This window comes from Phocoena sinus, chromosome 9 (genome assembly GCF_008692025.1).
Source record: "Phocoena sinus isolate mPhoSin1 chromosome 9, mPhoSin1.pri, whole genome shotgun sequence".
In the NCBI taxonomy this organism is placed as follows: Eukaryota; Metazoa; Chordata; class Mammalia; order Artiodactyla; family Phocoenidae; genus Phocoena; species Phocoena sinus.
Window position 1 is genome coordinate 105020871 of NC_045771.1, and position 21505 is coordinate 105042375.

At 33.6% G+C, this 21505-nt stretch overlaps 1 protein-coding gene across 1 annotated transcript in view; it reads left to right on the forward strand.

The window, feature by feature from the left end:
- Positions 1-21505, forward strand: part of ZPBP (zona pellucida binding protein) — a 104313-nt gene that overhangs the window by 47267 nt on the left and 35541 nt on the right. The window contains exons 6-7 of the mRNA XM_032643451.1: positions 6632-6708; positions 19340-19517. Of these exons, the coding sequence (XP_032499342.1) occupies positions 6632-6708; positions 19340-19517 (255 nt within the window). The remainder of the gene's footprint in view (positions 1-6631; positions 6709-19339; positions 19518-21505) is intronic.

The following is a 21505-nucleotide window of genomic DNA, read 5'->3' on the forward strand; positions in this document are numbered from 1 at the left end:
CAATATATTGTTTAGTAGAAATGGCAAAAGTGGACATCCTTGAATTGTTCTTGATCCTAGGGGAAAAGTTTAAGTGTTTCACTATTGAATTTGATATTGGCTGTGTGGGTTTTTCATAAAAGCTCTTTATCAGGGTGAAGCAGTTACTTTCAATTCCTAGTTTATTGAGTGTGTTTTTTTTTAATCATGAAAGGGTGTTAGCTTTTGTCAAATGTTTCTTTTGTGTCAAATGAGATGATCATGTTTTTTTTTTCCCTTCTATGAATGTTGTGCATTGTAATTTTTGATTTCCACATGGTGAACCACGCTTGCACTCCTGCAATATATCCCACTTGGTCAGGGTATATATATATATATTTAGTATGCTGCTGGAATAATTTTGTACTTCTGTTATTGAGAGTATTTGCATTCAAATTGATATTAGCCCAGAGTTTTGTTTTCTTGTGATGTTATTGTCTGCCCTTGGTATCAGCATACTACTGGCTTCATGAAATGAGTTTTAAGAAGTGTCCCTTCCTCTTCTATTCTTTTGAAAGTGATGGAGAAAGATTTCTTTTAATAGTTAATGTTTGTTAGAGTTCACCACTGAAGCCATTGGGTCCAGGGTTTTCTTTATTGGAAGATCATTGATTACTGATTTGATCTCTTTGTTACATTACTGTTCCTATTTTGTGTTTCTTCTTGGGTCAGTTTAGATAATTTATGTTTTCATCTATTTCATGTAAGTTATCTAATTTTTAGCATACTATTGTATATAATATTCTTATAATCCTTTTTATTTATGAAAGATAGATAGTAATGTCCTCTAATTTCTCTTTTATTCTTTGTCTAGATGTTTGTCTTTTGTCTAAAGTTAATATTGCTTTTCCAGCTTTCTTTTGATTCACATTAGTATGGTGTGATTTTCTCCACCCCTTTACTTTTAGTCTATCAGTATCTTTATGTTTAAAGTGGGTCTCTTGTAGATGAGAAATAATTAGATCTTTAAAAAATTCATTCAGACAGTCTCTGTCTTTTAATTGGTGAATTTAAACCATTGACTTTAAAAATGATTATTGGTGGAGTTGGATTAACATTTACCATATTTGTTACTGTTCTGTTGCCCCTTTTCTTTGTTTCTTTTTCCTCTTCCACTTTTTTGCCTTCTCTGGTTTTAATCAGGCATTTATATGACTCAATTTGTTTCTATTAACATATCAGTTATAATTTGTTTTTTACTTTAAGTGTTTGCCCTGTAGTTTGCAGTACACTTTTATGACTAATCCAAGTCTACTTTCAAATAATTCTGTACCATTTCATGGGTAGTACAAGTACTTTACAATAGAATTCCCAAATTTGCCCTCTCTTCCCTTATAAAACTGCAGTAATTTATTTTACTCATCCATAAGCTTTTGAACAAGCTATTGTCAGATCAGTTAAGAATAAGAAAAACAGATTTACTATTACCTTCTTTTATTCCTTCTCTAGTGCCCTTCCTTTATTTAGATCCAAGTTGTGGACACGTATTGTTTTCCTTCTTTATGAAGAACTTCTTTTAATGTTTCTTATAAGTCTGGGTTTCTGGTGATAGATTCTCTCAATTTTTGTTTTTCTGAGAAAGTCTTTGTTTTTATTTCAGTTTTGAAGAATAATTTCACGGAATTCAGTATTTTAGTTTGGTGACTTTTTTTTCTTTCAATACTGTGTTTAAAATCATTCACACTGTTCTCTTGCTTGCATGACTTCTGAGGAGAAGTCTGATTTAATTCATTTATTTTTAATTTTTTTCCATTTTCTTACTGTGGTAAAATGCACATACATAAAATTAATCTTAACCATTTCAAGTATACAGTTACATGGCATTAAATACATTCATGTCTAACTGTTATCATCATTTACCTCCAAAACACTTTCATTGTGGGAAGCTGATATTCTGTTTCTACTAAACAATAAGTTGCTCTTTTCCCTACAGCTCCTAGTATCTACCCTTCTACTTTCTATCTCTGTGATTTTATCTAAATATCTCATATAAGGGGAATCATACAGTAGTTTTCTGTTTGTTTCTGGCTTATTTCTCTTAGCAAAATGTCCTCAAGGTTCATCCATGTTGTAACATATGGCAGGATTTTCTTCCTTTTTAAGAACTAATAATATTTCATTCTGTGTATATACAACATTTTGCTTCTCCGTGAATGCATTGATGGCCACTTGTGTTGTTTTCAGTACACTATTGTGAATAATGCTGCTTATAGGTGTACACATGTCTCTTTGAGACCCTGCATTCAGTTCTTTTGGGTATATACTCAAAGGTGGATTTGCTAGATCATAATAGTAATTCTGTTTTTATTTATTTATTTTTTTTTGAGGAACTGCTACTATTTTTCCACAGTGGTTACAACATTTTACATTCCCACCAACAGTGTACAAGAGTTCCAATTCACCACATTCTCACCAACACTAGTTATTTTCTTTTGTTTTCATAGTAACCATCCTAATGGGTGTTTGGTAGTGTCTCGTTATAGTTTTGATTTGCATTTCTCTAAAAATTAGTTATGTTGAACATCGTTTCCTGAGCTTATTGGCCATTTCTACATCTTCTTTGGAGAAATTCCTTGTCAAATTCATTACCCGTTTTTTAAAAAATTTTATTTATTTATTTGGCTGTGCCAGGTCTTAGTTGCAGCATGTGCGATCTAGTTCCCTGACCAGGGATCGAACCCAGGCCCGCTGCACTGGGAGCATGGAGTCTTAACCACTGGACCACCAGGGAAGTCCCTCATTGCCCACTTTTGTTTTTTTGTTCATTTTTTAATCTGGTTGTTTGCTTGTTTTGGTATTGAGTTTTAGGAGTTCTCTACATATTCTGTATATTTATCCCTTATCAGATATGTGAGTTGCAGATATTTTCTCACATTCTGTAGGTTGCCTTTTAACTCTATTGCTATTGTATTTTGATGCACACTTTAAAAATTTTTTTTGATAAAGTCCATTTGTCTGTTTTTTTCTTTTGTTTCTTGTACCTTTGGTGACATATCCAAGAAATCATTGCCAAATCCAATGAAGCTTTTGCCATAAGTTTTCCTCTAAGAATTTTGTAGTTTTAGTTTTTACATTTAGGTTTTTGATCCATCTTGAGCTAATTTGCATGTATGGTGTTAGGTAAGAATCGAAATTCATCCTTTTGCATGTGGATATCCAGTTTTCCCAGCACCATTTATTGAAAAGGCAGTGCTTTCCCCATCGAATAGTGTTGACACCATTGTCAAAAATCATTTGGCCATATATGTGAGGGCTTATTTCTGGGCTGTCTGTTACATTGGTCAATATTTCTGTCTTTATGCCAGTAACACACTGTTTTGGTTACTGCAGCTTTGTAGTAAATTTTGAAATCAAGAATTATGATTTTTAGCTTTATTCTTTTTTAAGACTTTATATAAAGTCCCTTGTGATTCCACATAGATTTTAGTGTGGATTTTTCTGTTTTGCAGAAAATGTAGTTGGGATTTTAATGTTGATTGCTTTGAGTCTATAGATTGTTTTGTGTAGTATTGACATTTTAACGATGGTACCTTTTCCAGTCTATGAACATTGCATGCATTTCTATATGTCTTCTTTAATTTCTTTCAACAATGGTTACGTTATAATTGTAAGTTAATTCCTGAGTATTGGTTAAGTTAATGGTTAATTCCTCAGTATTTTATTCTTTTTGATGCCTTTGTAAATGGAATTGTTCCCATAATTTTCTTTTCAGGCTTTTCATTGTAGTGTATAGAAATGTAGCTGATTTGTGCATTGACTTTGTATTGTGCAACTTTGCTGAATTTATTTATTAGTTCTTAACAGTTTTATTTGTGGAATCTTACTGTCTGCATATGAGATCATAGCATCTCTGAACAGAAGTAATTTTCCTGCTTCTTTTCCAATTTGGATGCCTCTTATCTCGCTTTCCTGCCACAATGCACTGGCTACAACTTGCGTTACTGAGATGAAATGGCATAGTTGTATGTGGGCCCATCCCTGAATTCTGGCAATAAACCCCACTTGCGCATGGTGTATGGTCCTGTTAGTAAGCCCCTGAGTTTGGTTAGTATTTTGTTGAGTTTTTCATCAGTGTTGATTAGGGATATGGGACTGTAGTGTTTTATGGTGTCTTTGTCTGGCTTTTGTGTCTGGGTAACGCTGGCCTCAGAGGATGAGTTTAGAAGTGTTACCTCCTCTTCACCTTTTTGGAAGTGTTTGAGAGGACTGGTATTAATTCTTCTAACTGTTGTTAGAACTCACCACTGAAGTCATCCAGTCCTGGGTTATGACTGTTTTGTTTAAGACCTCTATTTCCTTACTTATCTTCTATCTGACTCTTCTATCCACTATTGTGAGATATTGAAGTCTCCAAATGTTATTGTAGAAATGTATATTTCTCTTTTGAATGCTGTTAGTTTTTACTTCAAAAATTTTCATGGTCTGATATTAGGTATGTAAATGTTTATATTTGCATTACATATTCTTGCTGTGTTAAACCTTTTATTAGTATATATTGTCCTTTTTTGTCTCTTATACCCTTTCTTGATTTTAAGTCTATTTTATCTCTTATGAGTATAACAACTCTTGTTCTGTTTTGGTTACTATTTGCATGGAATATCTTTTTCCATCCTTTCGTTTGCAATCTATTTTTGTTTTTGTATCTAAAGTGAGTCTCCTGTAGACAGTACATAGTATGATTATGTTTTTTTTATTCATTCTCAAATCTCTCTCTTTTGACTTGAGAATTTAATCCACTTATTTATTTGTTTATTTTTGGCTGTGTTGGGACTTCATTGCTGCATGTGGGCTTTCTCTAGTTGTGGTGAGTGGGGGCTACTACTCATTGGGGTGTGTGGGCTTCTCACTGTGGTGACCTCTCTTGCTGTGGAGCATGGGCTCTAGGCTTGCAGGCTTCAGTAGTTGGAGCATGCGGGCTCAGTAGTTGTGGCGCATGGGCTCTAGGGAGCATGGGCTTCAGTAGTTGTGGCTCATGGGCTCTAGAGTGCAGGCTCAGTAGTTGTGGCACACGGGTTTAGTTGCTCTGTGGAATATTCCTGGGCCAGGGCTTGAACCCATGTCCCCTACTTTGGCAGGTGGATTCTTAACTACTGCGCCACCAGGGAAGTCCCCAATCCATTTACTTTTAAAATGATTATTGATAATGCAGAATTTACCTATGTCATTTTGCTATTTGTTTTCTTTATGCTTTATAGCAGTTTTGTTCCTCATTTCCTTCATTATAGTCTTTTTTGTGTAGTTGACTTTTTTGTAGTTAAATGTTGAAATCTTTTTCATTTCCTTTTGTGTATATTCTATAGTTATTTTCTTTGTTGTTACCACAGGAATTACATTTCACATTCCTAAGTTTATAACACTCTAATCTGAATTTATACCAACCTAACTTCTACACCATTTGAAAACTCTCCTTTAACAGCTGTATCCCCACCTCTTTCAGTTGCTGATGACATAAACTTGCTACTTTATAAATTGTCTGCCCCAAAATATAAACTAATAATTATTTTAAATGAATTAGTCTCTTAATTTATATAGAAAACAAAGTGTGGAGTTACAAACCAAAGTTACAGTAATACTAGCCTTTAGACCAATTGTTTTTTTGTAAGTATATTAGACTCTTAAGTCATATATAGAAAAATTGCTGTTACAATCCGATCTGACAGTAACAGCAGCTTCTGTCGTCCGTGTGCTTACCTTTGTTAAGGTCTTTATTTCTTTTCATGCAGCTTCACGTTACCTCCTAGTATCCTTTCACTTCACCTGCAGGCCTCCCTGAGCAGTTCTTGCTGGGCAGGTCAGGTGGTCACAAACTCCCTCAGCTCTTGTTTAGTTAGGAAAGTCTTCATTTCTCTTTCACTCTTGAAGGGCAGTTTTGCAGGTTATAGGATTCTTTCCTTGCTCTTTGTTTTCTAGTACTTATCACCTTATCACAAAATATGTTTCTGTAATGATGACTGTTTATTGTTTTTATGTATTGTTGTTTATTCTCATTTTCTGCCTTAGAATATAATTTCCAGAGAGTCAGGGAGTTTGTAGATTTTGATCACTTATGTGTCTCAGACTCTTAGGATAACTCTTAGTATGTAATAGACTCTCAATAATTACTTATTGAATAAATAGGTACATCAATGCATGCATATATGACTATGTTCATCATTTTAGTTACCATGGCCACTACTGTAGTCCAACCTCATTCTCTTTTCAGTATTGTTATAATCATTTATCTCTTTGTAGAGATTAAGAATTGAGTTAGTCAAATGACTGACACTATGTTATATGGGTAGAGTTAAGTAGAATATTGAATGAGTAAACACATTTATACATGCATACACATATATATGGTATAAAAGGCAAAATAATTCCATTGTTTAAAATTGTATGATGTCAGTTGCCACATACTCTTAAGTTCACTGCAATAGGTTTTCCTGATTTATATAAGATACATTTTTATGTTAGGTTTTTGGCTGAAAAGAGTGATTTAACATTTGGAAAATTGCTTAATTTTTTAGTGGAATAGAAATATTAGATACATGATCTATTTTATATTTCAAAAGCCAGTTTAAATATTGTGATATAGTAGTTTAGACCCATGATAAAATATAAAATATTTTCTCAGTTTCATCTCTAGACACTGAAAAAGGACCCAAACCATGTGCAGACCATAGTTGTGAATCTTCCAAAAGACTATCTAAGGTACGTTATGTGAGGTGAGAAAAAAGAGGAAGCGGTGAACATGCCCAGGGCGTGAGTAAGCATCTTAGCTACTTATAGAACACACCACCACCACCCCCAACATACACACTTAGGGAATTCAACAATAAAAATAAAACTTCATCAAATAACATCAAATAATAAATGACAAGGATTTAGTGGAGTTAATATTTTTATGAAATGCTTTGAAATTTAGCATTTTGTAACTGATTGTATTAGGAAATAGGATTTTCCCATTTATAGGGCCTTGTTTGCTATTGCAAATTAATTTATGACTAATAATCCTGAAGAATTCTCTCCATGTTGCTGTTATTAATCCTAAATAATAAATTTGATCTATACTGTTTATTAACTGTTTTCACATTGCTTTATACTCAGCATCTTGTATCTATGCTTAGGGTGAAAATTAGGCTGTAACTTCCAGCAGCAATTAAATTTAGTTTTCTCTTTTACATTATGCTTAACATATTATTCAGGCTCAGTAAATTTATGGCAGATTTCCCTACTTCAGATTACTCTTCAATGACCCTGAACATTTTGTTAAAAATAATATTTTAAAAGGTTTGGAATAAAATGTAATTTACATTTGACGATTATGAAAATTTTCTGTTAAAATCATAAGTAATGCATATTTATAGGTCAGTATCCATTACTTTTGCCTAGTGAAATTGACAGGGGGATGATTTCTTAATTTGTACTCACTAAGCCTCCTGAAATGTAGCTTAAATCATCTATTTATATATAACCAGGTATTTCCATATAAAAAACTTCCATAGGGGTTACCTCTCATCCCAGGGATATATTTTTTCCTTTACTTTTGAAATAGGAGTTAAATTTTACGGCATTGAGAACAGAAGGCAATGTTATTTTCTAATTCTGTTTCTTAATCCCTGAGTACTATTTTAATTATTATTTAGTATACCCCACAAATTTTGTTAATATTTTGTTGAAATTAAAAATTTTCAGAATACTTTTTTTAATTTGTCTTGAGATATCTTCTTTGACCCATGTGTTAGAAGTGTGTTGTTTAATCTCCATTGATTTCTGTTTAATTACATTATGATCTGAGAGCAGACATTGTATAATTTCTGTTCTTGTTAATTTGTTAAAGTGTGTGCTGTGGTGGAGTATATTGTCTGTCACAGTGAATGTTACATTTGAGCTTGAGGAGAGTGTGTATTCTCGTGATAAACGACAGTTACAACAGGTGATTCATGGTGGTGTTGAGTTCAACTATGTCCTTAGAATTCCTTCTTTTTTGTGGCTGTGTTAAATTCCATTATATGTATAGGCCACAGTTTTTTATATATCCTTTCAACCACAGATGGACTTTTAGGTTGCTTCTTTGTCTTGGCTACTGTGAATAGTGAACATGGGAGTGTAGATATCTCTTTGAGATCCTGATTTCAGTTACTTTGGATATATACCTAGAAATGGAATTGCTAAATCATATGGTAATTCTATTTTTAATTTTTTGTGGACCTTCCATACTGTTTTCCATAGTGGCTGCATCAATTTACATTTATTCCAATAAAGTATAAGGATTCCCTTTTCTATATATCCTTACCAACACTTTATGTCTTTTGTTTTTCTGATAATTGTCATTCTGACATGTGTGATGTGATAGTGCATTGCAGTTTTTATTGCACCTCCCTGATGGTTAGTTCTGTTAAGAATCTTCTCCACACTAACAAACGTAGTAAGGTAGATAGCTAGGGGGAAGCAGCCGCAAGGCACAGGGATATTAGCTCGGTGCTTTGTGACAGCCTGGAGGGGTGGGATGGGGAGAGTGGGAGGGAGGGAGACGCAAGAGGGAAGACATATGGGAACATATGTATATGTATAGCTGATTCACTTTGTTATAAAGCAGAAACTAACACACCATTGTAAAGCAATTATACCCCAATAAAGATGTTTAAAAAAATAAATTAAAAAAAAAAGAATCTTCTCATATACCTGCTGATTGTTTGTATGTCTTCTTTGGAGAAATGTCTCTTCAGTTCCTTTGCCTATTTTAAAATTCAGATCATATGATTATTATTATTATTATTTTGCTATTGAGTTTTATGTTTTCCTTATATATTTTGGAAATTAACCCTTTATCTGATACAAAGTTTACAAATACACTCCCATTTCATAGGTTGCCTTGTTATTTTCTTGTTCATTTCCTTTTCTGTTCAGAAACTTTTTAGTTTGAGGTAATCCCATTTGTCTGTTTTTGCCTTTGTTGCCTGTGTTTTTTGGTATTATATCCAAGTTTTCATTGCTAAGGCCAGTGTCAGACTTTTTTTCTCTGTATTTTCTTCCAGATATTTTACAGTTTCATGCCTTACATTTAAATATTTAATATATTTTGAATTGAGTTTTGTGTAAGTTAGAAGGGTCTGATTTCATTCTTTTCATCTGGAAAAATTGTTTGCCCAACACCATTTATTGAAGAGACTGTCCTTTCCCCATTGTGTATTCTTGGCTCTCTTGTGTAAGACCAGTTGACAGTATATGTGTGGGTTTATTTCTGGATACTCCATTCTGTTTCACTGGACAATATATCTGTTTTTATGCCAGTACCATATGGTTTTGATCAATATAGCTTTGTAATGTAATTTGAAATCAGGACATGTGATGACTCCAGCTTTGTTCATCTTGCTCACAATTGCTTTGACTGGGATATTTTGTAGTTCCAGATGGATTTTAGGGGTTTTTTTTTTTTAATTTTCTGTTTCTGGAAAAAATGCCATTGGGATTTGGAAGCAAATTTCAATCAATGTCTAAATCCCTCCAGGTATTCTGGACACTTTCACAATAGTCTTCCATCTTAATGTAGGGTATCTTTACATTTATTTATTTAAAAAAAATTTCTCTCATCAATGTTTTTTAGTTTTTAATGTACACATCTCTCATCTTCCTACTTAATTTTACTTCTAAGTATTTTTTTATTCTTGTACTCATGTAAATGGGATTATTTTCTTGATATCCTTTTTAGATAGTTTCTTGCTAGTGTGTAGAAATACAACGGTGTTTTTAATGTTGATTTTGTATCATGCAGCTTTACTGAATTTGCTTATTCTAAGAGTTTTTGTGGAGTCTTTAGGGTTTTCTGCATATATGAACATTTCATCTGAAAACAGATGATTTTACTTATTTGTTTCAGATTTGGATGATTTTTATTTGTTTTTCTTTTCTAATCACTCTCTTTAGGACTTTCAGTACTATATTGAATAGAAGTAGCAAGACTGGGCATCCTTTCTTTGCCCAGGTCTTAGAGAAAAGGTTTTCAGTTTTTCACTTTTGAATGTGCTGCTAGCTGTGGAATTTTTCTATATGGACTTAATTATTATATTTTGGCAAGTTCCTAACATTCTGACTTTATTGAGAAGTTTCATTATGAATGGATGTGAAATCATACTTTTCTGCATCTATTGTGATAATCATATGATTTTTATTTTTCATTCTGTTAATGATTGATTTGTGTATGTTGAAACATCCTTGCATCCCAGAGATGCATCCCACTTGGTCATGGTGTATAATTCTTTTAATACGTTGTTGAATTTGTTTTGCTAGTGTTTAGTTGAGGATTCTTATATGTATGTTAATCAGGTATATTATCTTATAAATTTTTTTTCTTTTGGTGTCTTTGTCTGGTTTTGGTATCAGAGTGGTACTGGCCTCACAAAATGAGTTTGGAAGTGTTCCCTATACTGTTGTTTTTGAATGAAGTTTAAGAAGTTCTGTTATTAATTCTTCTTTAAATATATGGTAGAATTCATCTATGTTGACATCTGGTCCTGGAGCTTTCCTTGCTAGAAGGTTTTTGATAACTGATTCAGTCTTCTTGTTTATTATTGGTCTGTTCATGTTTTCTGTCTTTTTCTTATTTCTGAATTCAGCCTCTATATTTTGTATGTTTATAGGAATTTGCCATATGTTCTAACTTATTCAATTTGTTGGCATATAGTTTTTCATAATAGTTCTTTATTATTATTTATGAAAGAAAATAATCATCTTTTCTCTTTCTGTGGCATCATTTGTAATTTCTTTCATTTCTTATTTTATGTTTTCTGATTTTATTTAAGTCTTCTCTCTTTTTTTCTTTGTTAGTCTTGCTCATTGTTTGTCTTCTTAGTTTATCTTTAAAAAAAACAGCTCTTAGTTTCATCATTGTTCTATTTTTGTGTTTTCTACTTCATTTATTTCTGCTGTAGTGTTTATTCCTTCTTTACTTCACCTAACTTTGGGTTTAATTTGTCTTTCTTTTTCTAGTTTCTTGAGGTGTAAAGTTGGGTGTTTATTTGATATTTTTCTTTTTTTCTAACGTAGGCTTTTATTGCTATAAATTTACCTCATAGTACTGCTTTTTTTGCATCTCATAAATTTTAGTATTTTGTGTCTTTGTTTACGTTTGTCTCATGATATTTTCTTGTCTTCTTTGACTCAGTGATCCCAGGATGTGTTGTTTAAATTCCACATATTTGTGAATTGTTTTATTTTCCTTCTGTTATTGATTTCTTGGTCCACTTCATTGTGGTTGGAGGATATACTTGGTGTGAGCTTAATATTTTTATATTAATAAAGACATGTTTTGTGACCCACCCTAGAGAATGTTTGTATACACTTGAGAAGAATCCATTTTCTTCTGCTGTTGCATGGAACATTCTGTGGATCTGTTAAGTTCATTTGGTCTGTTGTGTTGTTCAAGTCTGGTAGTTCCTTATTGATTTGCTGTCTGAATATTCTATCCATTATTCAAATTGGAGTATTGAAATCTCCTACTATTATTGTATTGATGTCTATTCTTCCTTTCAGCTCTGTCAGTGTTTGCTTTATATACTTATATACTCTGATGTTGGGTGTATATATATGTTCTATCTTCCTGTTGAATTGATTCCTTAATCATTATATAATGACCTTTTTTGTTTCTTATTACAGTTTTTGATTATTTCAAGGTGATTCTTTTGGGTATATGTACATCCATCCTTGCTCCGTTTGGTTGTCATCTGCATGGGATCTTTTTCCATGTTTCACTTTCAGCTTATAAGTGTCCTTAAATCTACAGCTAATCTCTTGTAGACAGCATATACTTGGATGATCTTGTTTTGTCCGTTAAGCCATGTCATGTTTTTCACAGGGGAGTTTAATCTATTTACATTTAAAGTTATTATTGATAGGTAAGGGCCTACTATTGTTATTTCGTTAATTATTTTCTGTATGTTTGTAGTATCTTTGTAGTCCTTTCTTCCAATGTTGCTGTCATCCTTTGTTATTTGACTTTTTTGTGCATTGATACACTTTGATTCCTTTCTCTTCTTTAAAGATATTTTCTTTTTGGTTATCATGAAGCTTATATATAAATCTTATAACAGTCTACTTTAAGCTGATAACTTAGTTCATATGCAAGTCTGTATTGCATATGAATTGCATATGAAAGTCTATACTTATACTCTCCTCTGCACAGTATGTTATTGATGTCACAAGTTACATTTTTCATATTGTACATCTAATTACAGATTTTTATACTTATATTTTTGATACTTTTGTCTGTAACTTTTATACTGGTTTAAAATGTCATTTATGTATCACCCTTACAATATTACATTAGTCTGTATTTGCTGTGAGATTTATACTTTTTAATGTTGCTCTTAAGTGTTCTTTCATTTCATTTCATTTGATGAACTCTCTTTAGCAATTCTTCTAAGGCAGTTCACTCCCTTGGGCAGAGCACTGAGATACTGGGACTTCTAATGGTGTTGAACTCTTTCAGTTTTTGTTTTTCTGGGAAACTCTTCATCTTTCCTTCATTTTCAAAGGACAGTTTGACAGATATAGTATTCCTGGTTCATAGTTTTGTTTGTTTGTTTCTTCACTTTGGATGTGTCATTATGTACTCTCCTAGCCTGAAAGGTTTGTGCCAAGACATCCACTGATTTCTAATCACTGATAGTATTATTTGTGTGGGGGGGTACCCTTTATTTGATGATGCTTTTCTCTAGCCACTTTCGTAGTTCTGTCTTTGTGAATATTGTCAAATTAATAACAATGTTTCTTGGTGTAGTTCCCTTTAGTACAACATATTTGGTATTCTTTAAGGTTTATGAATCTGTATGCCCATTCCCTCTGAAGATTGAGAAAGTTCTTTGGTATTATTTCTTTAAATAAGCTTTCTAGTCCTTTCTCTTTCTCTTCTTAAGGGAACTCCATAGTGCATGTATTGATTTAGGTAATGATATCAAATAAGCCTCATAGGATTTCTTCACTCTTTTTTTCTTTTTGTTTCTCTGACTGGACAATTTCAAATGATCTGTCTTTTAATTCATTGATTCTTTTCTATGCTTGATTGAGTCAACCTTTGAAGCTCTATTGAATTTTTAAATCCAATCACTGTATTTTTCAGAATAGAATTTCTGTTTGGTTCTTTTTTATGGTTTGTATCTCTTTGTTGTACTTCTTGGATTTTGTGTGTATGTGTGTGTGTGTGTGTGTGTGTGTGCGCACGCACGCACATGTGCACATTGTTTTCTTGATTTTGTCTGTGTTTTCTTGTAGTTTACTGAGTTTCTTTAAGATTATATTGAATTATTTTTAGGTGATTCATAGATCTTCCTAACTTTGGCCTTTGTAGCTGGTTATTGGAGCTTTTTTTGTTGTTGTTCTTTTATGGTGTCATGTTTTATTGATTCTTTGTGATCCTGGTATGCTGGAATTGGTGCCTGTGCTTTTAAAGAAAAGTTTCCTCTTCCAATCTTTATGGTCTGGCTTCAGGAGAGAGTGACCTTTACCAGACTAGAGTTTCTAGGAGTCTCTCATACCTTTCTTATGGCTGCACCTCCTCAAGTCTTGCTTTTTCCTGGGGTGGATGTCTTAGAATTATTTCTTCTCTCAATCCTACAGAGCCATGTCAGGTTATGAGAGTCACATCAAGTGCTAAGAGCAAACCACTCCTTTTTCCTGAGGGCAGTGCCTGAAATGCCAAGGCTTTTTATGCATCTTCCATTTCTCTCCCTCCCTCCTAAAGGGGATGTCTTGGAGTTTGCTCCCTCTCTGTAGTCTGCAGAGTCATGCCAAATGCCCCAAGAGTCACCTTTCCCTTTTCCCCAGGGTAGTGCCCTTGATTCTGAGCCATGGGTGGCAAGCTCCATCTCTCTTCCTCTCTCCTGAAGGAACAGTCTCAGGGTTGTGCACCTTCACCAAATTTTGCAGAGTTTAACTTGCTGCAGGCTTCCGTACCGCCTGCTTAGATCTGTGTGCCAGCTGTCAGGGCACACGTGCCAGGTGCCCTGAGTTTCCACCCCTTTTCTTTGTTCTCAGCTTTCTCTAAATGATTCGGCCATGCTAATTTCCTCAGAGTTCTAAGTGCAGTAAGAGAAAAGTAGACCTCCAGAAGGAGTCCACATGGGAAGTGACCCCAAGCTTGGGAAAGCCAAACCTTCACGTTGCATTTTCCTTCCCCTGAGGGAAGTTGTGGTCTAGAGGGATCTCTCTGGGTGCTGAGTTTTGATGACCTGGGAAAGTGGTGATGCAGTCAAAGTGAAACAGTTTCTCCTAGCATTTTCAGTGTGTCTGATCTTGGGTTTTGTGGCCCATGGTGGTGCTGGAACATTTCTACTATATTCAGGAGTTCTTAAAAAGTATTTTCATCCCTGAATCGTTGTCAAATCAATGTTTTTGTGCAGTGAAGACTGGAATCTCCTATTCTGCCGTGTGGCTGACAGCATTCCTTTTGGATATAGTTAACAATCCAGCTAACAAATCAAGTTAATAATCCCTGCCTCTTAATTAGAAAATTTAGACCAATTACATTTAATTTAATTATCAAAGATTTGGATTTAAATCCACCATTTTTCCATTTTTTTCTATTTGTCCCATCTCTTGTAACTTTTTCCTTTTATTCTTTCTTTTGGATGATTGTGCCTTTTAAAGAATGATACTGTTTTATAGTCTTGTTCATTGCTTTATTGTTTTCAAATCATACTTCTACTTTATGTGGATGGGTTTTTATCATTCTATTATATATCATTTAACCTGGGTTTCTATTCTTCTGGTTTTGCTCCTTCCCTATCTTCTTTGGATTGATTAAACTATTTTTTAACAGACTTTTTTCTTGTTATATTTTTTTTCGCTCTTCTTCTGGATTTGTTTCAAATTTTAACATATTCTTCATAGCAGAACCACAACTTACTTAGTTTATAGTACCTTCCAAAAAAGTACAAAAGCCTTAAAGACCCTTAACTCTTATGACCTGTTTTTATCTTTCAAGGTTTTGTTTTCTAGTATTTTTTTTAAATTTTTCACTTATTATTAAGATTGTTTCAGAATGTCAGTGTCTGTTTAGATTTACCCACAGTTTTATCCATTTCTTTGCTTACGATTTCTTCTTGCCTCTTAGTCTTTCCTTATGTATTTTTCCATCTTCCTATATTTATTGTTCCACTGAAATCTGAGGATTCATTACTTTGATCAGTTCTGGAAATTTTTTTCTGCCAGAACATCTTTGAAAAGTACCTGTTGCTGCATTTGCTTCTCTTGAACTCCCATTTAGTATGTTTCGGGTTATCTCATTTATTTCTCCACCTCTCTCTTACTTTTTTTCCTTTTTTTAAATATGTTCTTCATTCTGAGTAATTTTTTTTTTTTTTTTTGCGGTACACAGGCCTCTCACTGTTGTGGCCTCTCCCACCGCAGAGCACAGGCTCTGGACGCACAAGCTCAGCAGCCATGGCTCACAGGCCTAGCCGCTCAGTGGCATGTGGGATCTTCCCAGACCGGGGCATGAACCCACGTCCCCTGCATCGGCAGGCGGACTCTCAACCACTGTGCCACCAGGGGAAGCCTATTCTGAGTAATTTCTTCAATTATTTATTGCATTTAATTGTTCTGGCTCCAGCAGGGCCTAATCTGATGTTCAGTCTGTCCACTGAGTTTTTAATTTCACTACATTTTTTACTGCCTTCATTAATTGTAATTTAAGTAGGTAATTTTTCAAATATACTTTCTCTTTTATTGTGATATAAATTTCCTTTCCTGTGTTTTCATACCAGTTTTATGTCTTCATGTGTTCTAAGGATACTTCATATCATTTTTTGCTATTTTAGGTCACTGGAGCTCCATTATCTGAATTTCTTGATGGTCTAATTTGGCAGTTTGTTGACCCCACTGTTGTTTCTTAGTTCATCCTCTGCTTCATAATTCTGGCTGATAAGACATGTTTGTCAGTCCTTTATCAGTAGATGTAGCCCCTTTGGCTTAGGTTGTGTGTGTTTTTCTGTAAAGTTACTATGTTTGCTTTTGCCTAATGTTCCATGGTTGGTCTCAATCAAAGCCAAATTTTTATGTTAATTTCTGACTTGGGGATCTTGTACCACACAGAAAGTACAACAAAACCCCACACCCACTTTGAAAGCAAACCATCATGTAGGAATTCACTGAGGAGTTTTGCTTTCCCCCATCCCTCCACTCCATCACCCCCTCCTGCTGCCCCTCCCTACCCTATTGAGAGTCTTTCTTGTTATTTCCCTTTTGTAATTGAATTTCTTTTCCTGTTTCACTGTTTTACTTAGAGTCTTTCTTGGTTGTTTATTTTGTTTGTTTTTAACAGCTTTAAGCCTTTTTTCCTTAGCTCTTTTGTTTGTTAAATTATAACACTCTGGAATACTCAGATTGACATGAAATGAAATAGGGACTCAGCTAATATTAGGTTTGTAATTTTCATTTTTAGCAACTTTCTCTCTTTCTTTCTGTCTTTCCCTGTCTTCCTTTTTTCCTTTCTACTTTTTTCTTCCTCTCTTATTGTTGAAATATAGGTACACAATATCTGCTGTGTTATGTTCAGTTAGGTGATTTTTAGCAGGGTGATTTTTCAGACTGTCTAGTGCACCAAATGGTTAGAAATGTGAAATCTTTTTCTGTATTTTTAAATGCCATTTCTCTCCTCTCACTCCTATCTTATCTGCTTACTTTTTTTCAATTAGAAATATACTACTTTAAAGAACTTTAATATGACAGTTTAAATCTCTAATAATTTCAAAACCTAAATTATAATTTATCTTTAATCTTTCTTCTAAAAATTCTGGTTTTCTAATACAGGTTTCATTTCTTGTGGAGCAACTACCATTTCAGTGACATTGCTGAGTGAAGAGTTGATTCTTTTGTCTTTTGCTTCAGGACTGAAGTAGACTACATTGCAAAGTTAAATTTTTCTTTATTCTAAAGTTCTGGGATTCATTATTCTTCTCAGCAGTGGATTCCAACTTTCATAGAATTCAAACTATTATATAACCCTTTACTTTCTTCTTCTTCCCTTTGGCGCTGCTTTGAAACTGAGCTTTATCTCATAGTTCTCTGCCTGTTTTACTGATATGAGTGAGTGTACATCATCCATGCTGATGTTCCTACCACGAGAGGGACAACTTTGTGTTTTTGTTTTAAACTTTTTTGACAGTTCTTCATTGGGACATTTTCCTGTAAGATCTGGACACCCTACCTCTCATTTGCTCACTGAGCACTGAGATCACTAGTCTTTTCTATGCAAATTCACAGTTCTTTCCATTTCATCCAAGATACTGTAAGCCTCTCCTTTTTTGTTTTTTTGGGGTTTTGTTTTTTGCTTTTTAATTCCAGCCCCATTTGATGACTATAGTCATTTTCCAAAGAGATTCCCCAAATATAGGTGTTAACCAAAGGTTTCCAACAGACTCCATCTTAAAAGTGTATTGTCCATAATACCTAGTACATAATGAATTCTCCCCTCATGGATACTGGAGCTCCAATTCAACTCTGGTTGTGTATAATGTATGCCATTTTTTGCCTATCCTAGGACTCCCGTTGCTTACTGGACTAATGTAGAGCACATATTAAGCCTTTCTAGTTGCCTTTTTAAAGGTACCTAATGTGGCATGATCTGTTGAGCAGGTTATGGTATTTAAAGTAAGCTGTTCAGCTTCTCCACGCAGAAGTTTATATAGTTTACAAACTGCTTATTGTTGAAGTGGTAATGATTTCTTGTTCTAGTCTTGTAATCAATAACCAATAATTATAGAACATATTCCTTTCATATATGCTTAATAAGTCTATAAAATTTGGGGATGGGTGGGTGAAGGGAGGTGTAGCTTGGGCCAGGCAATCTGATGTTTATTCAGTTGTATTAATTCTTTGTGATTAAGGTGATTCAGGTGATTAATCTATGAAGAATTTCTATAATTATGATTTGTTCTTATGTCATCCAAATTTGTCCAAAAATTTTTACTTTACAATCTTTAATCTTTACCCAACTCAGAGAATTCTTCAGTTTCACACTTTCTTTGGTACAAATAATTAACCCCATGTCAACCATCAACATACTCATTATTTAAAAAAAAAATTTAGTCAATGATTCAAATAATTTCTTGCCTTCTTTCCATTTTTATCAAATAAGAGATTTATTCTCATTCTCCTTCTTAGAAAGAAAACAGGAAAGAAGAATCTGATTTACATGATAATTTTTGTTCTTGTCAGATTTTGTGAGGTATAGTTTCATTGTTTTTTTTTTTTTCTTTCTTTTTCCTGCATAGGGTGTCAGGAAGCCAAGTGATTATGATCATGTCTCCTGATACTTTTATTTGTAGTCTTGCATTTAAATATACTTAATTGGATACCAGATTTGTAGCTAATTAATTCATAAGCACTTCCTTAACCAAAATTGTAAATAGCAGCAAATTTGACAGAATTTATTAGAAGTGCAAGTAAACCATGTAGACTGTAAAAATATAGTAATTCAGTAATAGAATGAGTTGAATGCAGTATATTGAAAAACACTTTTACAATTATTTATAGAAATTTTCATCAGAGGGATGTAATTTGTAAGGTATCTGGAGAAGTCAGTAGATTGAGATGCACCATTAGTGGTTATAGATGAGCACGATTTCATTTACCCCTGTTTCTGACTACATGAGAGGTGCAGGTGAGCACAGGAGAACTGAGCAGAACTAACTAGCTTGTAGAGGGTGTGAACTCATGACCATACCTCATGCTTTACCAGGTAAGGCTTACCAGCCACTGAAAAGTATAAGCCTCTTGTTACTTTTCGGAGTCAAGCCAGAATAATTACTACAAGTAAAAAGGTAATTATAGGTCAGAATTATGCCTTAATTATTTTGTAAATTTGATTTTTGAAACAGAGTTAGAAGTTCTAACATGTGCTGTATGCCATCTTTAAACCTAATTTTTCTTTATGTAAAGGGTGGAGCAGATGTCTCAGGATATGCTTCTTAAAGATTCTTAAAGTACATTTCTTTAAGAACATTTAATTGTTAGAGTACCCTTCTGAAAGTACATTTAATTTCAAAGAGCTGTCTTGTTTTGCTCTTATGCCCATCCATATATTATTCAAAACCAAAGGGACCAAAAAGTTTGGTTATATATTGAAATATTTTCTTTGTGTTGTATATGGAAGTACTTTTAGAAATATTTGAGGTTTATAGGTGATATCTTTTCAGTTTTACAGGTGTTATTTATATCCTATGAATTCAAGAAAAAATAAGGACCTTGAGAATTTGTTTCCCCTGCTTCTAAATACATAAGCATCCTTATTTGTTCTAAAATTACATTTATGTGATAATTTTTTCATACTTTATTTCTATTTCAGGCTAAAATTCTCATAGAGAGATTTTTTAATCAACAAGTGGAAGTTCTGGGCAGACGTGCAGAGCCGTTGCCTGAGATATACTACATTGAAGGTACTCTCCAAATGGTTTGGATTAATCGCTGCTTCCCAGGGTATGGAATGAATATCCTGAAACACCCAAAATGTCCTGAGTGCTGTGGTATGTAATAAACTATGATTTTATGGTTTATATGTATGAAAATTCACTTGTCTTCATTATGCCTAAGTGAATGTCTATCACTTATTTTTACTATCAATCATTTAGGTTTGAAATAGTGTGTTTGAAAAGACTATGTCAATCTGAAGATTTAAAAGAAAAAGGCCAACTTAATTCTGGCCTTGTTTTACTACTAGAGTAAAGAGGGGTTGGGGTGTTAGGCAGTTGTCTGGGAGGAAGCACAAATACTAGTTATGAGACACCTAGAGTTACTTAACAGCCAAAATATATTTCTTTTAGAATCAATTTTTGAAGAGTTTACATTTGTATAGTCTGGATTAGGTAACTTTTTCACTTTTTTTAAAAGTAAGTATATGAGTTGCTTTATTACCAGTTGTTCCTTCTGACCGTTGATCCTAGCACTAAAGGATCTGAGCATCTATCTGGCTTCCCCACCTTTGTGCTCATTATAGGACCGTCTATAGAGGCTGTTTAGGATGAGGACGTGGATTTACAGTCTCAGAATTTCCATCTGCAGCTGTGGAGTGAGCCAGTTAACCTTCAGTCTTGAAAGACTTTCTAACATAAATATCACTACATTAGTGCCATTGTTTGAGTCTTCTCTGTTCTTCCCTCTTTTCTACTATCTTATGTTAGATTAAAAACCTTTTCATATGGTAGAACAGTAAATATTATTTTTGCTTTGCTTTATTTAACTTGGTTAGATTTTGCTTTACTTTTTCATAATATTGGTTTTGTTTAAGGATATGAAATTTGACAAAATGTACTGAAAATTTATGTCAGGAAATACAATACAAATTTAACAAATAAATCACTTACAAATGCCAACCTTGTGACTGTTTTGATAATCTGTGATTACGCATATCACTCTAGAGCACAGAAAATGATGAAGAAAAGCCTGGCAATGCCAAACAGTGAAACCAAAACTTAGTAGTTTAGCTGTCTATTAAATGCATTTATATTGCCTGTCAATAAAGCGTTAAGACAAACTTAAAAATTTAAATAGTTGCATCTCATTAATTCTAAGAATTTTGAAATAAACATAGCTCTTTCAGTTGAAATGATAGGTTTCATCATAATGAAATTATTATGAATAATAATTTCATCATTGGAGTTTTTTTGCAGGTATAAAAGTTCAGATAAACCCAATTTTCAGGTACTCTAATTTTACCATGTAATTATAACATTCAGCATTATTATATGATGATTATTATTTGATCAAGTTCATTAAGCAACTCTTTTACTCCTGACAACAAACACCATGGGAAGTATATAATGAAACTGTTGTATAAATCTCCAAAATATTTTCTGCCCCTAAAATACTGCTTTGCTCTCCTAAATATATGTCTTGGCCCACAGAGCTTAGAGATACAGGAGATGCATCCAGGAAACAATTAGAGAACAAGAGACCACCAAACTACAGGGAAGAGAACGGAAAGGAGATTATATAAAGCAAACTAAGTTAGAGATAGGATGAATCTCTATATAGGATTAATATAATTGAAAAAAAGGCTTTCTGAGTGATTTGAGACTTGAGGTAAGACTTTGAAGATACAGGCTTAGCAAGTACCACCCAAGCAAGGGCATGACTGTGTCAGATTTCTGGGGGAATTTTGCTTGACTGGGACTAGAGGATTAGTATCAGAAGAGCTGTGGGGAATGACAGGCTTTGAAAGCAGAGTGGGAGAGTTCAAATTTAATGTGGCAATAAGAGTCATATCTTTGCATAGAGGAGAGAAATAACATTTATTTTTTGAATTTTATGGGATCATTATCATTGCTCAGTACACTTATCAAGTAATGATTTGCTGTATCTCATTTTGTGTTGTTCTATGGTAAATAAATATTTTAATTTAGAATTACCTTTATGCTATTATCATCTCTATTTGATTACTTAAGCGAGACTGAGCTCCTTTTTTGCACAGAACTCATTAAATATAATGTGACCTTCAGGTCCCCATCATATACAG